Source organism: Leucopleurus acutus (assembly GCF_964270905.1).
Source record: "Leucopleurus acutus genome assembly, chromosome: 8".
In the NCBI taxonomy this organism is placed as follows: domain Eukaryota; kingdom Metazoa; phylum Chordata; class Mammalia; order Artiodactyla; family Delphinidae; genus Leucopleurus; species Leucopleurus acutus.
In genome coordinates, this window is record NC_139151.1 from 72,312,874 (window position 1) to 72,328,380 (window position 15,507).

The 15,507-nt window shown below is 50.4% G+C and overlaps 1 protein-coding gene across 1 annotated transcript; it reads left to right on the plus strand.

Annotated features, from left to right (window-relative positions):
- Positions 1-9,766: 9,766 nt before the first annotated feature.
- On the plus strand, positions 9,767-14,782 carry TMEM86A (transmembrane protein 86A; the record flags this gene model as incomplete). Its single annotated transcript, XM_082845003.1, is given in 6 exon segments — positions 9,767-9,824; positions 10,231-10,450; positions 11,233-11,363; positions 11,366-11,376; positions 12,565-12,829; positions 13,201-14,782. Coding segments are annotated over 6 exon segments (1,122 nt in total). The 3' UTR covers positions 13,638-14,782.
- Between the last annotated feature and the right edge of the window lie 725 nt (positions 14,783-15,507).

Here is a 15,507-nt window from a genome sequence, read left to right on the forward strand (position 1 = left end):
AAAAATGTACATATTCAACAATACGGGAAAATTAAATTATGGTGAATTTATATTTTAAAACTTGAAATATGCATGTAAAACAATTGGAAGGAAATATACCAAAACACTCAGCTGTGATTATCTCTGGACTGTGGCATTATAGGTGATTCCTATTATTTATGCTTTTCTATATTTTCCAAATTTTTTGTAATGAATATGTGTTACTCTCACAATCAAAGAAGGTTCTTTTTAATAGCCTCATAGACAGATTTTCTCCCTAACCTTTGTAAAAGACCACACTGGGATGACAGAATTCCAATATGGGAAAGGACTACATAAAAAGCCTCTGTCTACACTCTAATGTCACCTCTACAGTTTGGATCTTTTCCGGATTTCTCACGGACTACTGCAACAGCTTCCTAACCACTCTCCTTGCCTCCAGTATTGACTGTGCCATCCTGTACTCCATACTGATGACTGCTAATATGAGCTTCCTACAGTGAAAACCTGTTTGTTCACCCCCATCACCTGCATGACTCCCCAGCGTCCTAAAGCTGAAACTCCCTAGTAGGGCAGATCCATCACAGTCTAGTCTCCAAATACACATCTCTTCCTGCTTCATTTCCCAGCACTCCCCCTGGTACTTATGCTCCAGACATACCTAGTCATGCTCTTTGCACACAGCCACTAATCTGGCTGGTAAACCCAGATTATTCTTCAAGCTGTCAGATGCCCTTCCCCTAGGAAGCCTTTTCAGACACCTCCCTCTGCAGACAGCATTAGTTACTCTTTGGCTACCCTTTCTTTGGTGCCCGCTTTCCTTACAAGTTCTTGTGGCTACTAACTGATTTATTTGCTCATATCCCCAATAGGATGCACCTCCTTGAAGACTTTCATTTGATAACTATTTAATAAGTGCTCATCAGTGCCAGGTCTGTGCTAGGCACTAGCCTTTCAAAAAATACATTGTTTTCTTCTTCGTTTCTGCCTGGCATCTAGCTCATACTTATTGAATGAAGGGTTATCTAGTACAGAAGTTCTCAAACTTCAATGTGCATATGAATCACTTGGTGAGCTTGTTAAAATAAAGCTACTGAGACAGAATGACCTGGGCTAACACCTGTATGCTTAGCAAGCTTCCCAAATGATTTCGATGCGCTCCAAAATCCCACTTATCTTCAGAAAAGACTCTGCCTAAGTCATACCAGGCAGATAAATGCCCACTCTGAATTTAAGTTTCCTCAAAGGAAAGCACTATTTACTGAGTACTTTATAAGTATCAGCTGCCTTATATGTTGAATCCCCACAAAAACTCTCTACGAAGACTACTGGTTTCCTCCCTTCAAAGGAAATTGAAGTTCAGAAAGATCCAATTGATTCAGGAGGGAAGCAGGCAGGGCACAACCATTAAAAGAGTGACACAGCCATTGAGGATACAACATAAACTGGTCAGAACCAAGTAGGCCCAAGATGGCAGAAGATTTGACTTCCAGTAGACCTTGAACCTCATTATAAGCTCATTGTAATGCATTAGCATGCTAAATAACTCACCCACAGGTGCCCGTGAGAGTTCCGAGACTGACCATAAAAGGCCAAAAAGTGGGCAGTGGCCCAGTTCCTGGAAATCCCTGCCCCTTCCCCCAAATGGCTGGAATAATCCTCCCACTTGTTAACCTATGACATTATCCAGCCCGTAAAAACTTACCACCCCATGTTACGGGGCGGCTCTCACCTTCTGAGATGGACCACCTTCTGCCTATGGAATGTGTATCTATGCTTTCATTTTACTATGGCTTAATTCTTTCCTATGCAAAGCCAAGTACCCTTGAAACAGGAGGGAAGGGGACAGTGTACAACTTTTAAAAGAATGACACAGCGGGACTTCCCTGGTGGTCCAGTGGTAAAGAATCCACCTTACAATTCAGGGGACGCGGGTTCGATCCCTGGTCAGGGAAATAAGATCCCACACGCCGCAGGGCAACTAAGCCCGAGCGCCACAAGTACTGAGCTTGCACGCCTCAACTAGGGAGCCTGCATGCCACACACTACAGAGCCCACGTGCCCTGGAGCCTGAGCGCCACAACTAGAGAAGAGAAAACCCACACACCACAACTAGAGAGAAGCCTGCGCGCCACAACGAAGAGCCCGCATGCCGCAATGAAAAATCCCACATGCCTCAACGAAGATCCCGTGTGCCACAGCTAAGACCCGACGCAGCCAAAAATAAATTAAATAAATAAATAAATAAATAATAAATCTTAAAAAAAAAAAAAGAATGACATAGCCATGGGACATGACAAAAACTGGTTAGAACCAACTGGGTCCAAGATGGCAGAAGATTAGACTTCCAGTAGACCTTGAGCCTCATTATACACTCCCTGTAATACATCAGCATGCTAAATGACACAGCCATAGACCATGACAGTTCTGAGGCTAACCACAAAAGGCCAGAAAGTGGGCAGTGGCCCAATTCCAGGAAATCCCCACCCCTTCCCGGAAATAATTGGAATAATCTTCCCACTCATTAGCCTTTGAAATTACCCAGCCCATAAAAACTAACCACACCATATTTTATGGCTCTCTTGCCTTCTGAGATGGCCCACACTCTGTCTGTGGAGTGTGTTCCTCTCTAAATAAATCCACTTCTTACCTATCACTTTGTCTCTCACTGAATTCTTTCTGTGCCGAGACATCAAGAACCTCAGATTCACCGGGAACACCCTTACTTGGTGGTCTGTCCCAGGAACTCGCCCGAGACCTGGCACATGACCATCCTCTCATGCCCCATTTTCCTGCAGCCTCTTTACAAAGGATATTAATAAATCTACTTCTTACCTTTCACTTTGCTTCTCGCTGAATTCCTTCTGCACCGAGACATGAAGAACCTGAGCTTCATTAAGTCCTGAGACCAGGTGTGCGGTTTTAGCTGGGAGATTGTGGGTTTGAGTCCCCTCCTAAGCCAGAGATTGTGGGTTCAAGTCCCATATGAGGTGTGCAGTTTCACAATCACTTGCCCAAGAGAAGTTGGTGGTTCTGGGACTCTAACCAGGAACTGCTGGCTTCCAAAGCTGTTTCTGAAACCAGGCTGGACCACATGAGGTCCTCCTGGGCACAAAAGCCTTTCCGGGTCCACCTCCTAGACCTTCCCTGGGTTCCAAAGTGCAGATTCAAACAGCTACTAATCAGGGAAACAGGGAATGCAGGAACAAAGGAGGAACAATCAAGAAACTATAGCACAGGATCCTGGTTCCTCCTCAAGGGATGTACATAACAATATCTTTTCCGGGAGCTGAGGCCCCCACCCAGGTGGAGGATGGCAACTTCAGGCTGAGCACAAGATTCCTGGAGCATCACCCTGTTACTCCACCAACAACCAATCAGAAGAAAGTCACACACCCTACAGCCCTCACTCTAAATTTTGCCTATAAAAACTTCTCCCTGAGGGACTTCCCTGGTGGCCCAGTGGTTGGGACTCCACGCTTCCAATGCAGCAGGCGCTGGTACGATCCCTGGTTGGGGAACTAAGATCCCACATGCCACGTGGCACAGACAAAAACAAAAAACAAACAAAAAGCTTCTGCCTGAAAACCACTGGGAAGTTCAGGGTTTTTGAGCACAAGTCACCCGTTCTCCTTGCTTGGTCCTGCAATAAACATTTCTCTGCTCCAAACTCTGATGTTTTGGTTTGCTTGGCCTCACTGTGTGTCAGGCACACAAACTTATATTCAATAACATTTACTTCACACAATAAAAAATAGGCAACTCGGGAGGGAGGGAGACGCAAGAGGGAAGAGATATGGGGACATATGTATATGTATAACTGATTCACTTTGTTATAAAGCAGAAACTAACACACCATTGTAAAGCAATTATACTCCAGTGAAGATGTTAAAAAAAAATAGGCAACTCTAGCTTGATGTCTAATATATATATATATATATATATATATATATATATATATATATATATATATTTTAAGTAGACTAGTTCTGGAAATCCACAAATGCGGTTACTGCTGATTTAAATGCAATCCCCCTTCTATCTCCTGAGCCTGTTTCCTTGGCTCTCACTGCAGCAAGTGGAGATGGCTTGTAACACTTCCCTGTACCACAGTGATTTAGGACACTTGTTGCAGAGCGGTGTGTGTGTGTGTGTGTGTGTGTGTGTGTGTGTGTGTGTGTGTGTGTGTAGGAATGGGGGAACTGCTCAGCATCTCCACTTGACTGCTGCCTTCCCCTCCTCTGACCCCCACCTCTGAGCCTGGCCAGGGCAGGAGCCGGGAGAGGAGTATGGTCACAATTCCAACTGTTTTAACTTGCAGCTTAAATCTCATTGTAATACAAAGCAGAAATAGAGACACAGACATGGATACCAAGGGGGAAGCGGGGGTGGGATGAATTGGGAGATTGGGATTGACATATATACACAATTGATATTATGTATAAAATAGATAACTAATGAGAATCTACTGTATAGCACAGGGAACCCTACTCAATGCTTTGTGGTGACCTAAACGGGAAGGAAATCCAAAAAAGAGGAGATATATGTATACATATAGCTGATTCACCTTGCTGTACAGTAGGAACTAACACAACATTGTAAAGCAACTATACTCCAATAAAAATTTTTTTAAAAATCCTATTGTAATACATGCATATAACGCATTCCCAAAGCCCACTCTTCTCTGGATGGGAGCCAGGAAGCGGAGCTGGAATAGGAAAGCGTTTGGAGAGGGCTGAGGTAACACAAATAACTCTCCCGACCCCTGCACAGGGTGCTGCAGCCTCACTGGCTTTGCTCCACTTCCCTTCCAGTTAGGAGGAAGCTTTTGGAAGGTCCAGCCAGGACCGGGCAGGCCCAGCCAGCCCTCGATGTCCCTGCCTAATTTTCTGGTCTTGGAGATCTGAGGACAGAGGGGTGGGGTGGAGGTGGGAAGCTGAGGCTGTGGTCATTGTATCAGCCTCTCCTGCTGGACCATGAGCTCCACAAGGACAGGGAAGGTCTGTTTTGTTCATGTCTGTGGTCCAGATCCAGCCTGGCCTACTGTAAGTGGTTAATAAATACCAGTTACATGAATGAATGCTTATATCTGAGTGAGGTAACTAGAGGAAGAGTCTGGTCAGGGGAGTTCATCTGTCTGGGAAGATGGGGTCTTTGAGAGGAAGAAATAGAAGGATCTGGTCTGGCCTGTTATCCTAAGACTGGTCCTTAAGGAGCTGATATTGAGGAGAGAATTACTCATTCAGGGTCCTGGGGCTTGATGAGTGGGATCTTCTAGGTGTTTTTATATTTGTTTCTTTCTCAAAAACCATCCTCCTGCTCAACCCCCAGACTCTTCTCTTTTATTGTTTCTACTTCCTCATACTAACTTCCCAACGCTGAGGAAGGAACCATTCAAATGCACAACACAGAGAGCTCAGGGTCTGGGTGGAGGTGGGGAGGGGGGAGACTGAGGTTGTTGCTGAGACAGCTGAACTTGGATGACCCCAATACAAGGACTAACTAAAACACTTGGACTTCACAGAGTTTGGAAGTCTAGAATCTTGGGTGTTGGAGGTCATCTAATCCCATACACCCCACCAAAATTATGAATCCCTCCTGAGGCATCCCGGTTATTGAACTCCATTAGGAGACCCTTGATTTGGCAGTATTACAGTTAGAGAAATCCACTTGTGTCTAAGGTCTAATGATGCCCCTGTCAGTAAACAAAGGAAAGGAAAGAGGAGTAAGAACCCATGTGTGTCGGCCCCAAGCCCAGAAGCCAAACAAAGAGCTCAGAATGTCCTTAGGGACACGGACCCACAAATTATCTCAAGACAGCATTAAAATTTAGCCCTTGGGGCTTCCCTGGTGGCGCAGTGGTTGAGAATCTGCCTGCCAATGCAGGGGACACGGGTTCGAGCCCTGGTCTGGGAGGATCCCACATGCCGTGGAGCAACTAGGCCCGTGAGCCACAGCTACTGAGCTTGCGCGTCTGGAGCCTGTGCTCCGCAACAACAGAGGCCGCGACAGTGAGAGGCCCGCGCACCGCGATGAAGAGTGGCCCCCGCTCGCCGCAACTAGAGAAAGCCCTCGCACAGAAACGAAGACCCAACACAGCCAAAAATAAATTAATTAATTTAAAAAAATTAGCCCGAATGGAGGGTCTGGAGAGTTTTGTTAAAATCTTTGTCCTTTTCCTAAAGGCTCCAGGAGCAGACCCTGCATCGCAGGCTACATCAGCTACTCTAGGGCTCACCTGCCTGGCCCAGGAGGGGTCCAGCAGGACAGAGGCATTCTGGAACCAATGTCTTCAGAAGATGGATTACACTGGGATTTGGTACCCCTAAGTGGACTCCTGTAAGCAGAGAGAGCAGGAGAGACCTGCAGGAATGCCCTGGGCTGGGGTTGGGAGAATGGACCCTCAAAGCAGACCATAAACTGTTGGAGCACACAGTCAGGAGTGAAGGTGTGTCATTGTCCTGTGCCCTCAAAGCTTCTGACCTACTGCAATAAGGAAGCAGAACCACCATCTGTCACCTGTTCTGGAAGGAGGGAGCCAAATCACAAATACCATAGATCATTTGTGTAAACATATGCTTCTCTGGGTGTGTCTGTCGCCTCCCCTGTGAGTGGACTGGAGGTGTCAGAAATATCCTTGACATATCTGTTTACCTGTTTACCTGTTTCCCAGTTCTCCTTCTTTACCCTTAAATGTCATGACCCCCAGGGCTTGGTCTGGTCCCTCTTCTCTACTCCCTCAAGACCTCCCTGGTTAACTGCACCCATATAGCCTTCAGAATGGCTATGGCTTCCAAATCTATACCCTCTCTTCACCTTGGTCCTGAGCTCCAGATGTGTATCCAGCTCCTCCCAAACGCCTCCACTTGGCACACACATTCAGCTCACTTCTAACAACTCACCAACTCACTCCCCCTGCATTGCTATCAGAACATCTAAACTTGTCACACCCTCCTTAGTATTTATTCACCATTGTCTGATTTTCCTCCCCAGATCTCCAAGTGGGGCAGGGGTGGGATGGGGTGGGGGGGCCCTGAGAGCTGGTTAGAAGTGTTCTGGGGATCTGGAACAGACATGTAGAGATTAGCTGAGATTCAGCAGCAGGTCAGGGATCAGGTAAACAACGGATTACGATGCCAAGTGGGGCAAACCAAGTGAGCAGAATATATCCCAGGGCACAATCTCAGTGGTCAGAGGGGGCAGGCTACTGGTGAGAAAAAGCCCCACAAGAGGAAGCAAGGCAAGCCCAGAATGATGGTTGGCCACCATTTCCGTGTATCGTCCATGTGTCTGGTGTGTAAGAACTGCAAACGATCAGAGAAACTGATTTCTTTTTGTTTTTTAAGGAACAGAAGGCAACTGGCTTCCAGTCATCTACTATGTTAAGTCCAAACTCCCTAGCAGAACATTCAGATCCTTTCTGACCTGGCACATTCTTACGTCTCCAGGTTCACCTTTTTCACCCCCCAGCTCACTCCAGTACTACAGGCATTTCCCTGTATTCAGTGTGTCTCTTGTGCTTCTATGTACGTACGCAATTCCCTCCGTCCTATGCTGACTGAAAAAAAATGCACAACGTGAGAGTTGTGAGTTGAGTTATATGTGGGGAAAATGAGGAATATAGCCTGGGAGACAGCGTCTCAGATAGCTCTGAGGAACTGCTCCGAAGATATTGGGGGGGGGGTCAGTATTATATATGATTTTAGTGAAGGGACATACGTGTAATCAAGCACACATTTGGGCAGAGGGTTTCTGCGAGTCACGAGAAAGTTGTTGCTAGTCACAAGGAGCAGATGTCTCTGTTAATGATTTTAGTGCTTTTCTAGATATGAGGGATGCAAGAAATTGGGCTCATAAAATCTTCTGAAAATATCTAACTATCTGAAGGCCTGTTCTGCCAGTTTTTCCCAGAGCACAGAGGGCCTCATTCCTGATCTCCACCCTGAACTCCTTTCACGGTGTGTGGAAGGTCAGTGACTGCAGTGGCTAGTGACTTTGTAGAGGCAGAAGGCAAGTGACAATTTTGAGTTGGCACCTAGAACATCATTTTCATTAGTGTCTACTCAGTGAAGACGAACTCATCTTTGTAGATTCAGCCCCAGCTTTCTCAGCTCCTCCAGGCATGCTGAATGATTCTGACATCTTTTTGATGTCACAGGAGACATATCTTCATGCCTCAATTATTTCAGTTGCCACACTCCATAATTACTGTTTACTTGCCTGCCTGAACTGAACCCTGTGAGGACAGAACCTACGTATATTTTTTTCTTTTGGCTGCACCACGCGGCCTGTGGGATCTTAGTTCCCTGAACTAAGCCTGAACTTGGCCACTGTCTGAGAAGTATCTCTTAGGTGACATTAAAGGGTTTGGCTAGAAAACTGACACATTTGCACATATCTTCTTGCCCAATTCCTCCATTTTACTGATGAAAAAACTGAGGCTCCGAAAATGGAGTGATGTGCGCAGTTATATATAGCTAGTAAGTCACAGAGGAGGAAGGACTAGTACTAAGTACAGTATTTTAACTTTTAATCCAGTGTTCTTTCCAGGCAGCACACTTTGTAGGAGTGTATGTGTGTGTGTGTGTGTGTGTGTGTGTGAGACAAAGCACTTGGGGCAGCAATTCTAGTCTCCCATTCTGGTAAGGTGAATCTCCCCACAGTAGAACACGCATAGTTCAACCTTGGCCACTGGGACTCTGTATAGGAAGAGCCTGGAGGGGATGAGGGAAGGCTGGGGGTGAGCCTCAGTCCCAAGCCTTGGCTCTCACCCTTATTGCTCCTGGCTCTGAATCTCTGTTTTTCAATTCTGTCACTAGAAGAGGGCTGCTCCCTCCTCTGAGAGGGTGTCAGGTGGACAACACAGGCTTTAGGGAAAGTAGGCAGAGTCCAAAAGAAAAAAGAAGAGGCCCATTGTGGGAGGGGCTCACAGGGGATCTCAGTCTGTGGGCTTCTCCCCAGCCAGCACAAGGAGGGGTCCAGCACTAGGGCCTCAGTGTCATCATGATGCTAAAATTCCTTTATGGCTGCTAATTAGAACTAAGTAGGGCTGGTTAATCCACCCCAATTCCCAAAGCCTGACACACAGCTACTTCCCTCCTACGGCAGATCAAAGACTACCGGGCCATCCTTTAAGATGTATCTGAAATCTCCATCTCCAGGAAGACCCCTCTAGACTTAAATTTCCTGAAAGCAGCAGCCCTTGCCCTTCCCAATCCTACACATGTTGGGCTTGGGAGAAAACTTGGAGAACATCCACTCATCTTATACATGAAGAAATCAAGGCCAGAGAGGGGAAGCATGGAAGTGGCAAACCTGGGACGGAGTCCCAGTCTATTTGACTGCCTACCATTTCTCTCATGTAATTCCCATGATTCTGAACATGCTTGGTTCCAAATGTGCCTGTGTACTTTAAGTCTGTGTGACATCAACATTAATCTGCTTAAGTTGCATTTTTGGTGGAGTTAGTTCACACTCCTTTGGGTCCTTAAGTATGCTCAGGTCTGCCTGCCTATCATTCCTGGTGTGTTCTTGTGTGTGTTACAGCTGTCTCTGAGTTGTGAGAAGTGTGTGCCTAAGGGCAATTGAGTAACTGGGTTTATCATGGGTCTGTAGGATGCTGCATGCCTATATATGTGTCTCTTTTTACCTTGAAGGATGTGTGTCCATCTGTGGTTGTTCGTTTTGTGTCCATGTACTTGTTTGATGCCTAAGAGTAATTGTGATCCTGTGTGTGTTTGTGCATATGTGTTTGTGCATACATATGTATGGGTTTATGGGCTGTTACATGTCTCTTTTCATGTTGAAAGTTGTACGTCTGCTGACCATCGTGGGTCCATTTGGATGTGGGTTTGTACACAGTGAAGGCTGTGGGTCTAATTGTAACTGTCCGTGCGGACTGCATGTTTAAAGGCTGAAGGGAATCTGTCTTTGCCTTTTATCCCCGGGTTATGAGAAAAATGTGTGTAGCCGTGTGACCAGAGCAAGAATGTGTTTGTCTCTCGGCCAATCTCCGTCCTCACCCAGGGCCTGCGGTCACGGTTACTTTCCAGGATGCCTTGGCACTGATTCCCAGATGGGCGGGACCTGCAGGGCCCCGCCTCCAGCCACCAGGGATAGGCAAGCCTCTCTACCCTGGGCAGTAGCGGCCGGGTGTGTGGGTGTGAGGGTGTGGGAGTGTGGGTGGGTGGTGGGCGGGGTCTAGCCCGCAGCACCAGCCATCCTCACTCCTCCCGCCCCCCACCCCCGCAGCCGACTCCAGCCTGCTCATTGGCCGTGTCTGCAGTGACGTCGTGGGGATCGCAGACAGAACCCTCAGCGCCCGGCGCGCGGGAGGTGTTGTCCATCACTGGGGCTTTGTTACGTCGTCGCCTCCTCACCTGGCTGCGGGCGCGTCCTGGCAGCTGCAGCCTGGAGCCGGGTGCCAGCTGCTGCGGCCGCCGCCTCCGCCATGGTGTCCCCGGTCACTGTGGTGAGTGTGTGAGCGAGCGAGCCAGTGTCCGGCGCGGCCACAGCCCACCGGCCTGGGGACTGGGCTGCGGGAGGCCAAGCAGCCGGGGACTGAGGAAGGGCAGGGATCCCGCGGCGGCCCGCGTCCCCAGGCGGGAGTCGGCGCTGTCACGGTCCGCCGCATCCCAAACCTCTGCACCCTTCCTCCGCGCGCCCCCCGCCGGTCGGAGGGAGGGAGGAAAACAGTGGGCACGTGACTCGGAAGCGTGACTTTGTTGATCGCTGTGTGTCTGGCGCGGGTCGGCTGGATCGCTGCCTGGGAGAGGAAGGGGACGGTAGCGGACCGCAGGCTTCTGCGTGGGCAGACCAGAGCGAGGCGTGGGAGAGGGCGGGGGAGAGCAGGAGGGTGACTGGGACCTCGTGGGAATCCTGTTCCAAATTTGTTTCCTCCCTTTCCTCATCTTACAGAGAAGTCTGGGGCGGTGCAGGGCACGCCTGTGAGTCTAAACAGCCTTGATAACGCGCTGGAGGAGAAGAGGTCGTTCTCTATTGACACCCCTTGTTCAGACTTTCTCACCTGAACCTTTGTCTCTCCCCCGCCCCCCTCCTCCTTCTAGTGCTGGGTTCTCTGTGACTATCAACACCTCCCCAGCTGCTACTGCTGTTTCTCCTTCTAGGAAACATGGGGCTGGGGGAGGGGTGTGGAGTAGATGCTTCCAAGGGCTGGCAGGTGGAGGCTGGGGAGATCTGGGGACTGTGAGGATAAGCCGTCCCCTCCTCTGCCCGTGTCCCTGCCCTGACCAGCCTGCATGGGGGAATCTCCATAGGAAGGAACTTAGTCATCTCTTCTCACTGTTCTCACCCCTGGCAGAGCCAGGGCAGGCTTAGACCCTGGACCCACCATCTGCCTCTTCCCAGCCTCCTTCATCACAGCCTGTTCAGTCCCAGGTAACCAGGGACTGAAGGTCTGAGAGTCTGAGTGTGTACCCAGAGCCCTGGGCTAGGCGGTTCACCCAGCCAGAGGCCTGTCACTTGGGGCAGAGCATGAGTATACCGGAAACCTCAGCTGCTCTGAATCACTCTCAGAGCCCCAGTACCAGAGGCCCAAGAAAAGGAGCTTCAGGGGATCACAGATTCAGAATATCTGCAGCAGCCCCCTGGTGCCTGCATGGCCTTGGACACAACCTTTCTTTAGCTGCCCTCCCCCCTAATCCGGCTGAGACCAAGTCAGCTGCTCTAACTTCCCCCTCTCAGTTCCTCATCTCCTCCCAGCCTGACTGCTGGCTTCTGATCAAAAGCTGGGAAGAGAACCTCTCCCTCCCCTTCCTGCCTCTCTTTCTGATGGGCCTCGAGTTGCTGTTATTCTCTGGGAAATGAGGCTGACTGACACCCTCTCCAACCCCCCAATTCCTGAGATTGCTGGTATTTCAGGGACAGTTTTCTTGCTCCTAACTCATGGGTCCATATATCTAGGCAGCATCCCTGTCTCCTCTCCTTGCCCTTGATGGTACCTTGAGGTTGGGGCAGCTGGAGTGGAGGCTGAGTTTGCAGACTGGCCAGGGAGAGAGCCTGTGGGGGCTGAGATGGTTGACGGTGCCCACACATTCCTGGCGCTCACCTGGTGTTGCTGGGCCTGTGTCCTGGCCCTACTGCTGAGGATCACGAGTTGGCCAGTTGTGGCGTCTCTGTGATTTCCTGCTGTCTCCACTCTATTCCAGACAGCTGGGGGCTGATGCTGGCAGAGAGAGGCCAAAGGGGCTTTGGGGAAGGAGAGGGAGGGGGCAGGAAGGGAGAAGCATTGGGCTGCAGGACGGGACACTATTGCAAAGTCTGTTTTCTGCGCAGTGAGTGACTATTCTGGTCCTGCCCCGGGGCCAAGAATGGATGCAACTAGCAGGGACAGGGGAGCCCTTTCTCTTCCTAATCAATTAAGCCTCAGGGTAACGATGGACTTGTTCACACTCTGCTGGCTGCTTGGGGCAGGCCAAACTGGGTTTCTGTGTGTCAATCCTCTCTGCTTGGGCGGTGGGCCTGTCTTTGGGGTGGATGCCTGGGCTGAGGGTGCTGGCTCTGAGCCCCGCTTTGGGCTTCTGAGCTCCCACGCTCTGAGTGCTGCCCTTGTCCTATGTCCTCCAGGTGAAGAGTGAGGGACCCAAGCTAGTGCCCTTCTTCAAAGCCACTTGTGTGTATTTTGTGCTCTGGCTGCCCTCGTCCAGCCCGTCGTGGGTCAGCGCCCTCGTCAAGTGCCTGCCCATCTTCTGCCTCTGGCTCTTCCTTCTGGCCCACGGCCTGGGATTCCTGCTGGCCCACCCCAGTGCCACCCGCATCTTTGTGGGGCTCATCTTCTCTGCTCTAGGTGATGCCTTCCTCATCTGGCAGGACCAGGGCTACTTTGTGCACGGTCAGTCATCACAGTAGCTACCTGGGAGGAATCCTGGGGTTGGGGGCTAGAGGACCCTGGGGGGCCAAGGATTTGGGAAAGGGAGGTTTTTTTTAAAACAAGAATATGGGGAATTTGAGGGGTTCTGTGGCCAAAGACTGTTGGGGCCCCTGTCGGAGGATGACCCTGCCAGTGATATGGTGATCAGTTCTGGAGTGCCACAGGAGAGTCGGGGAGGGTATCTTTGCCTTCATGGATTTCTTCCCACCCCTGTTACTCTCAGAAGAAAGCTCCTGGGTTATCCCAAGCACTCTACTCCTACCCCCGCCTCCCGTCACTCGTTATTCGCCTGAGCTTGCCTTCAACATCCCATCATCCCCTCTCACTTTTAGGTCTGCTGATGTTTGCTGTGACCCACATGTTCTATGCCTCGGCCTTTGGCATGCGGCCACTGGCTCTTCGGACAGGTCTGGTTATGGCAGTACTGTCGGGCCTGTGCTATGCCCTCCTCTACCCATGCCTCACGGGTGCCTTCACCTACCTGGTGGGGGTCTATATGGCCCTTATCAGCTTCATGGGCTGGCGGGCTGTGGCAGGGCTACAGCTGGTTGGGACTGCCTGGCGCTGGACTGAGCTGGCGGCGGGCAGCGGTGCACTGCTCTTTATTGTCTCAGACCTGACCATCGCCCTCAACAAGTTCTGCTTTCCTGTGCCCTACTCGCGGGCCCTCATCATGTCCACCTACTACGCCGCCCAGATGCTCATCGCCCTGTCAGCTGTCGAGAGCCGGGAGCCGGTGGAAGACTACAGACTGAGCAAGGCCAAATGAGGGGCCAGGTGCTCGTCACCCCTCTCTGCTCCTGGCGCTGGGGTCCAGAACCTGGGAACCTGCAAGAGCTGGATCAGGATGGCTGAAGTACCAGCCTGGGGCAGCAGGTACCACCTGTGAAATGCACAAGTTTGAGGGGATAAGCAGCAAAAAGGATCTTTCTAGCAAAGCTAGTGATCCAGGACAATGCTGAGAACTAAAAAGAGCCAGCTTGATGCTCCTTGCTGGAGCCAGAAGAAGATCTCTCCCCACCTGTACCACCCCATCCGGACTGTCAGAGCCCCTCTGGAGGGCCATGGTGCTCATCCTCTCAACCTCCCCTACTTCTACTAGGTGGAAGAGTCTAACTCGCCCACTTCCAGTCTTTCTGATTTGCACAGAGTTGAGGGAGGAGGGGAGGAGTCTGTGCTGAGATGACCCACGTCCAGGGCTTGAAGCCCCTTTCACAGGCCGCTAGTTGGGAAGATTGGATGGGGTGGAGTCTCCCTTTCCCACATCTATCCTTGTTACTTGAACAATCTTAATCTCTAAGTGTTGGGTGGGAAGGTGAAGGGGTGTCTATCCAGGTAGGCAAGACTGGGGACTACTTTGGCCTGGGAGTTTGGGGTACCAAGGGTTCAAGTTGGTCCCATCTCTCAAAGGCCGTCCCAGAACTCAGGCCCCACACCACCACCCTCAGACCCTATCCCCAGGGCTAGGGTGAACCACGCCAAAGGAAGGGGCCAGCCTGTGTGTGCATCTGTATGTGAGTGTTTTGTGTGTAGTCTGTCTCCCAGCCTATCTATATCTTACTCTGCCAGCTGTCTCTGACCTGCTGTGTGTCAAAGTCTTTTAGGGAGAGGGCCTCAGGGAGCTGCTGAGGGGTTGCTGAGCCTGGCTCAGAGAGCTAGGACGCCCCCCACATACACACCCACTCTCAGGTCTTTCCTCCTTGCCCCTTCTGCCCTGGGAGTGAGAGGAGGGGGCTCCAGTGACACTCTAGGGTCATAAGACCCGAGGCACATTCAATGCAAGGGGAGCAAGGATGGGACAACTCCATCCTATTGCTTGTGTGAAAAAAAATAAAAAATACCCAAGGGCCATTGGCTGCTCTGCTTGTCTGCCTGTGTGGCACGTGCCTGTCTTGCAGAGGTGGGGGTGTGGGGCATGGCGCCAGGGGCCCTGGATGTCCTCACAGCCTGGGTCACAGTCCTGGCCGGTGCATCTTGGCGCCAGGCTGGCTCCCTGGCTCTGTTGACACTGCTAGTTGGAGCTTGTCTCACTTGCTGGTCACGTGTGTGGGTGAGGATGTAGATCAAGAGGATGGGGGTTGGGTAGTATTTGCCACCGTCCAAACTTGACCTTGATGCACTCCCCTGTGCACAGGTGCCCAGCACCTTTGGTGACTCCTAGTTACCCAGTGTCCTCTACTGCTACCCAACTCCTCCCCTCCCCACCCCAGACCTGCCAGCTGCTCCAAAATGATCCAGATTCCCTTCAAGCATCTCCTTTCTTCCTGGACTCTGGGCTCAGTTGAACAGCTGGGAGGAATGAGATTAGATTGTCTGGTTCATACTTTAGATGTGAAGCCCTGGCAGAATAATGTGTCACCCCACTCCAGGGGCATTTGCATCTTAATGGGCAGTGCCCTGACCCAGAAGTAAAAAGGGAAGCCTTGGGTGGTGGTGAATACGCCATCAGTAGAGGGGTTGTACAGTTGTGGGGATGTGATAAAGAGACTCAAGCCCCATACGGGTGTTGAATGAATCAGTGATTTTCAAACTAGGGTTTTTACAGAGATCCCTGCTAGTGGGAGCTAGCAAAAGAATAAAGTAGAGGAGGGAGGCTCAAAGACCCCCTATCCTTGTTTCAAGTCCAGTAGGTTCTTAAG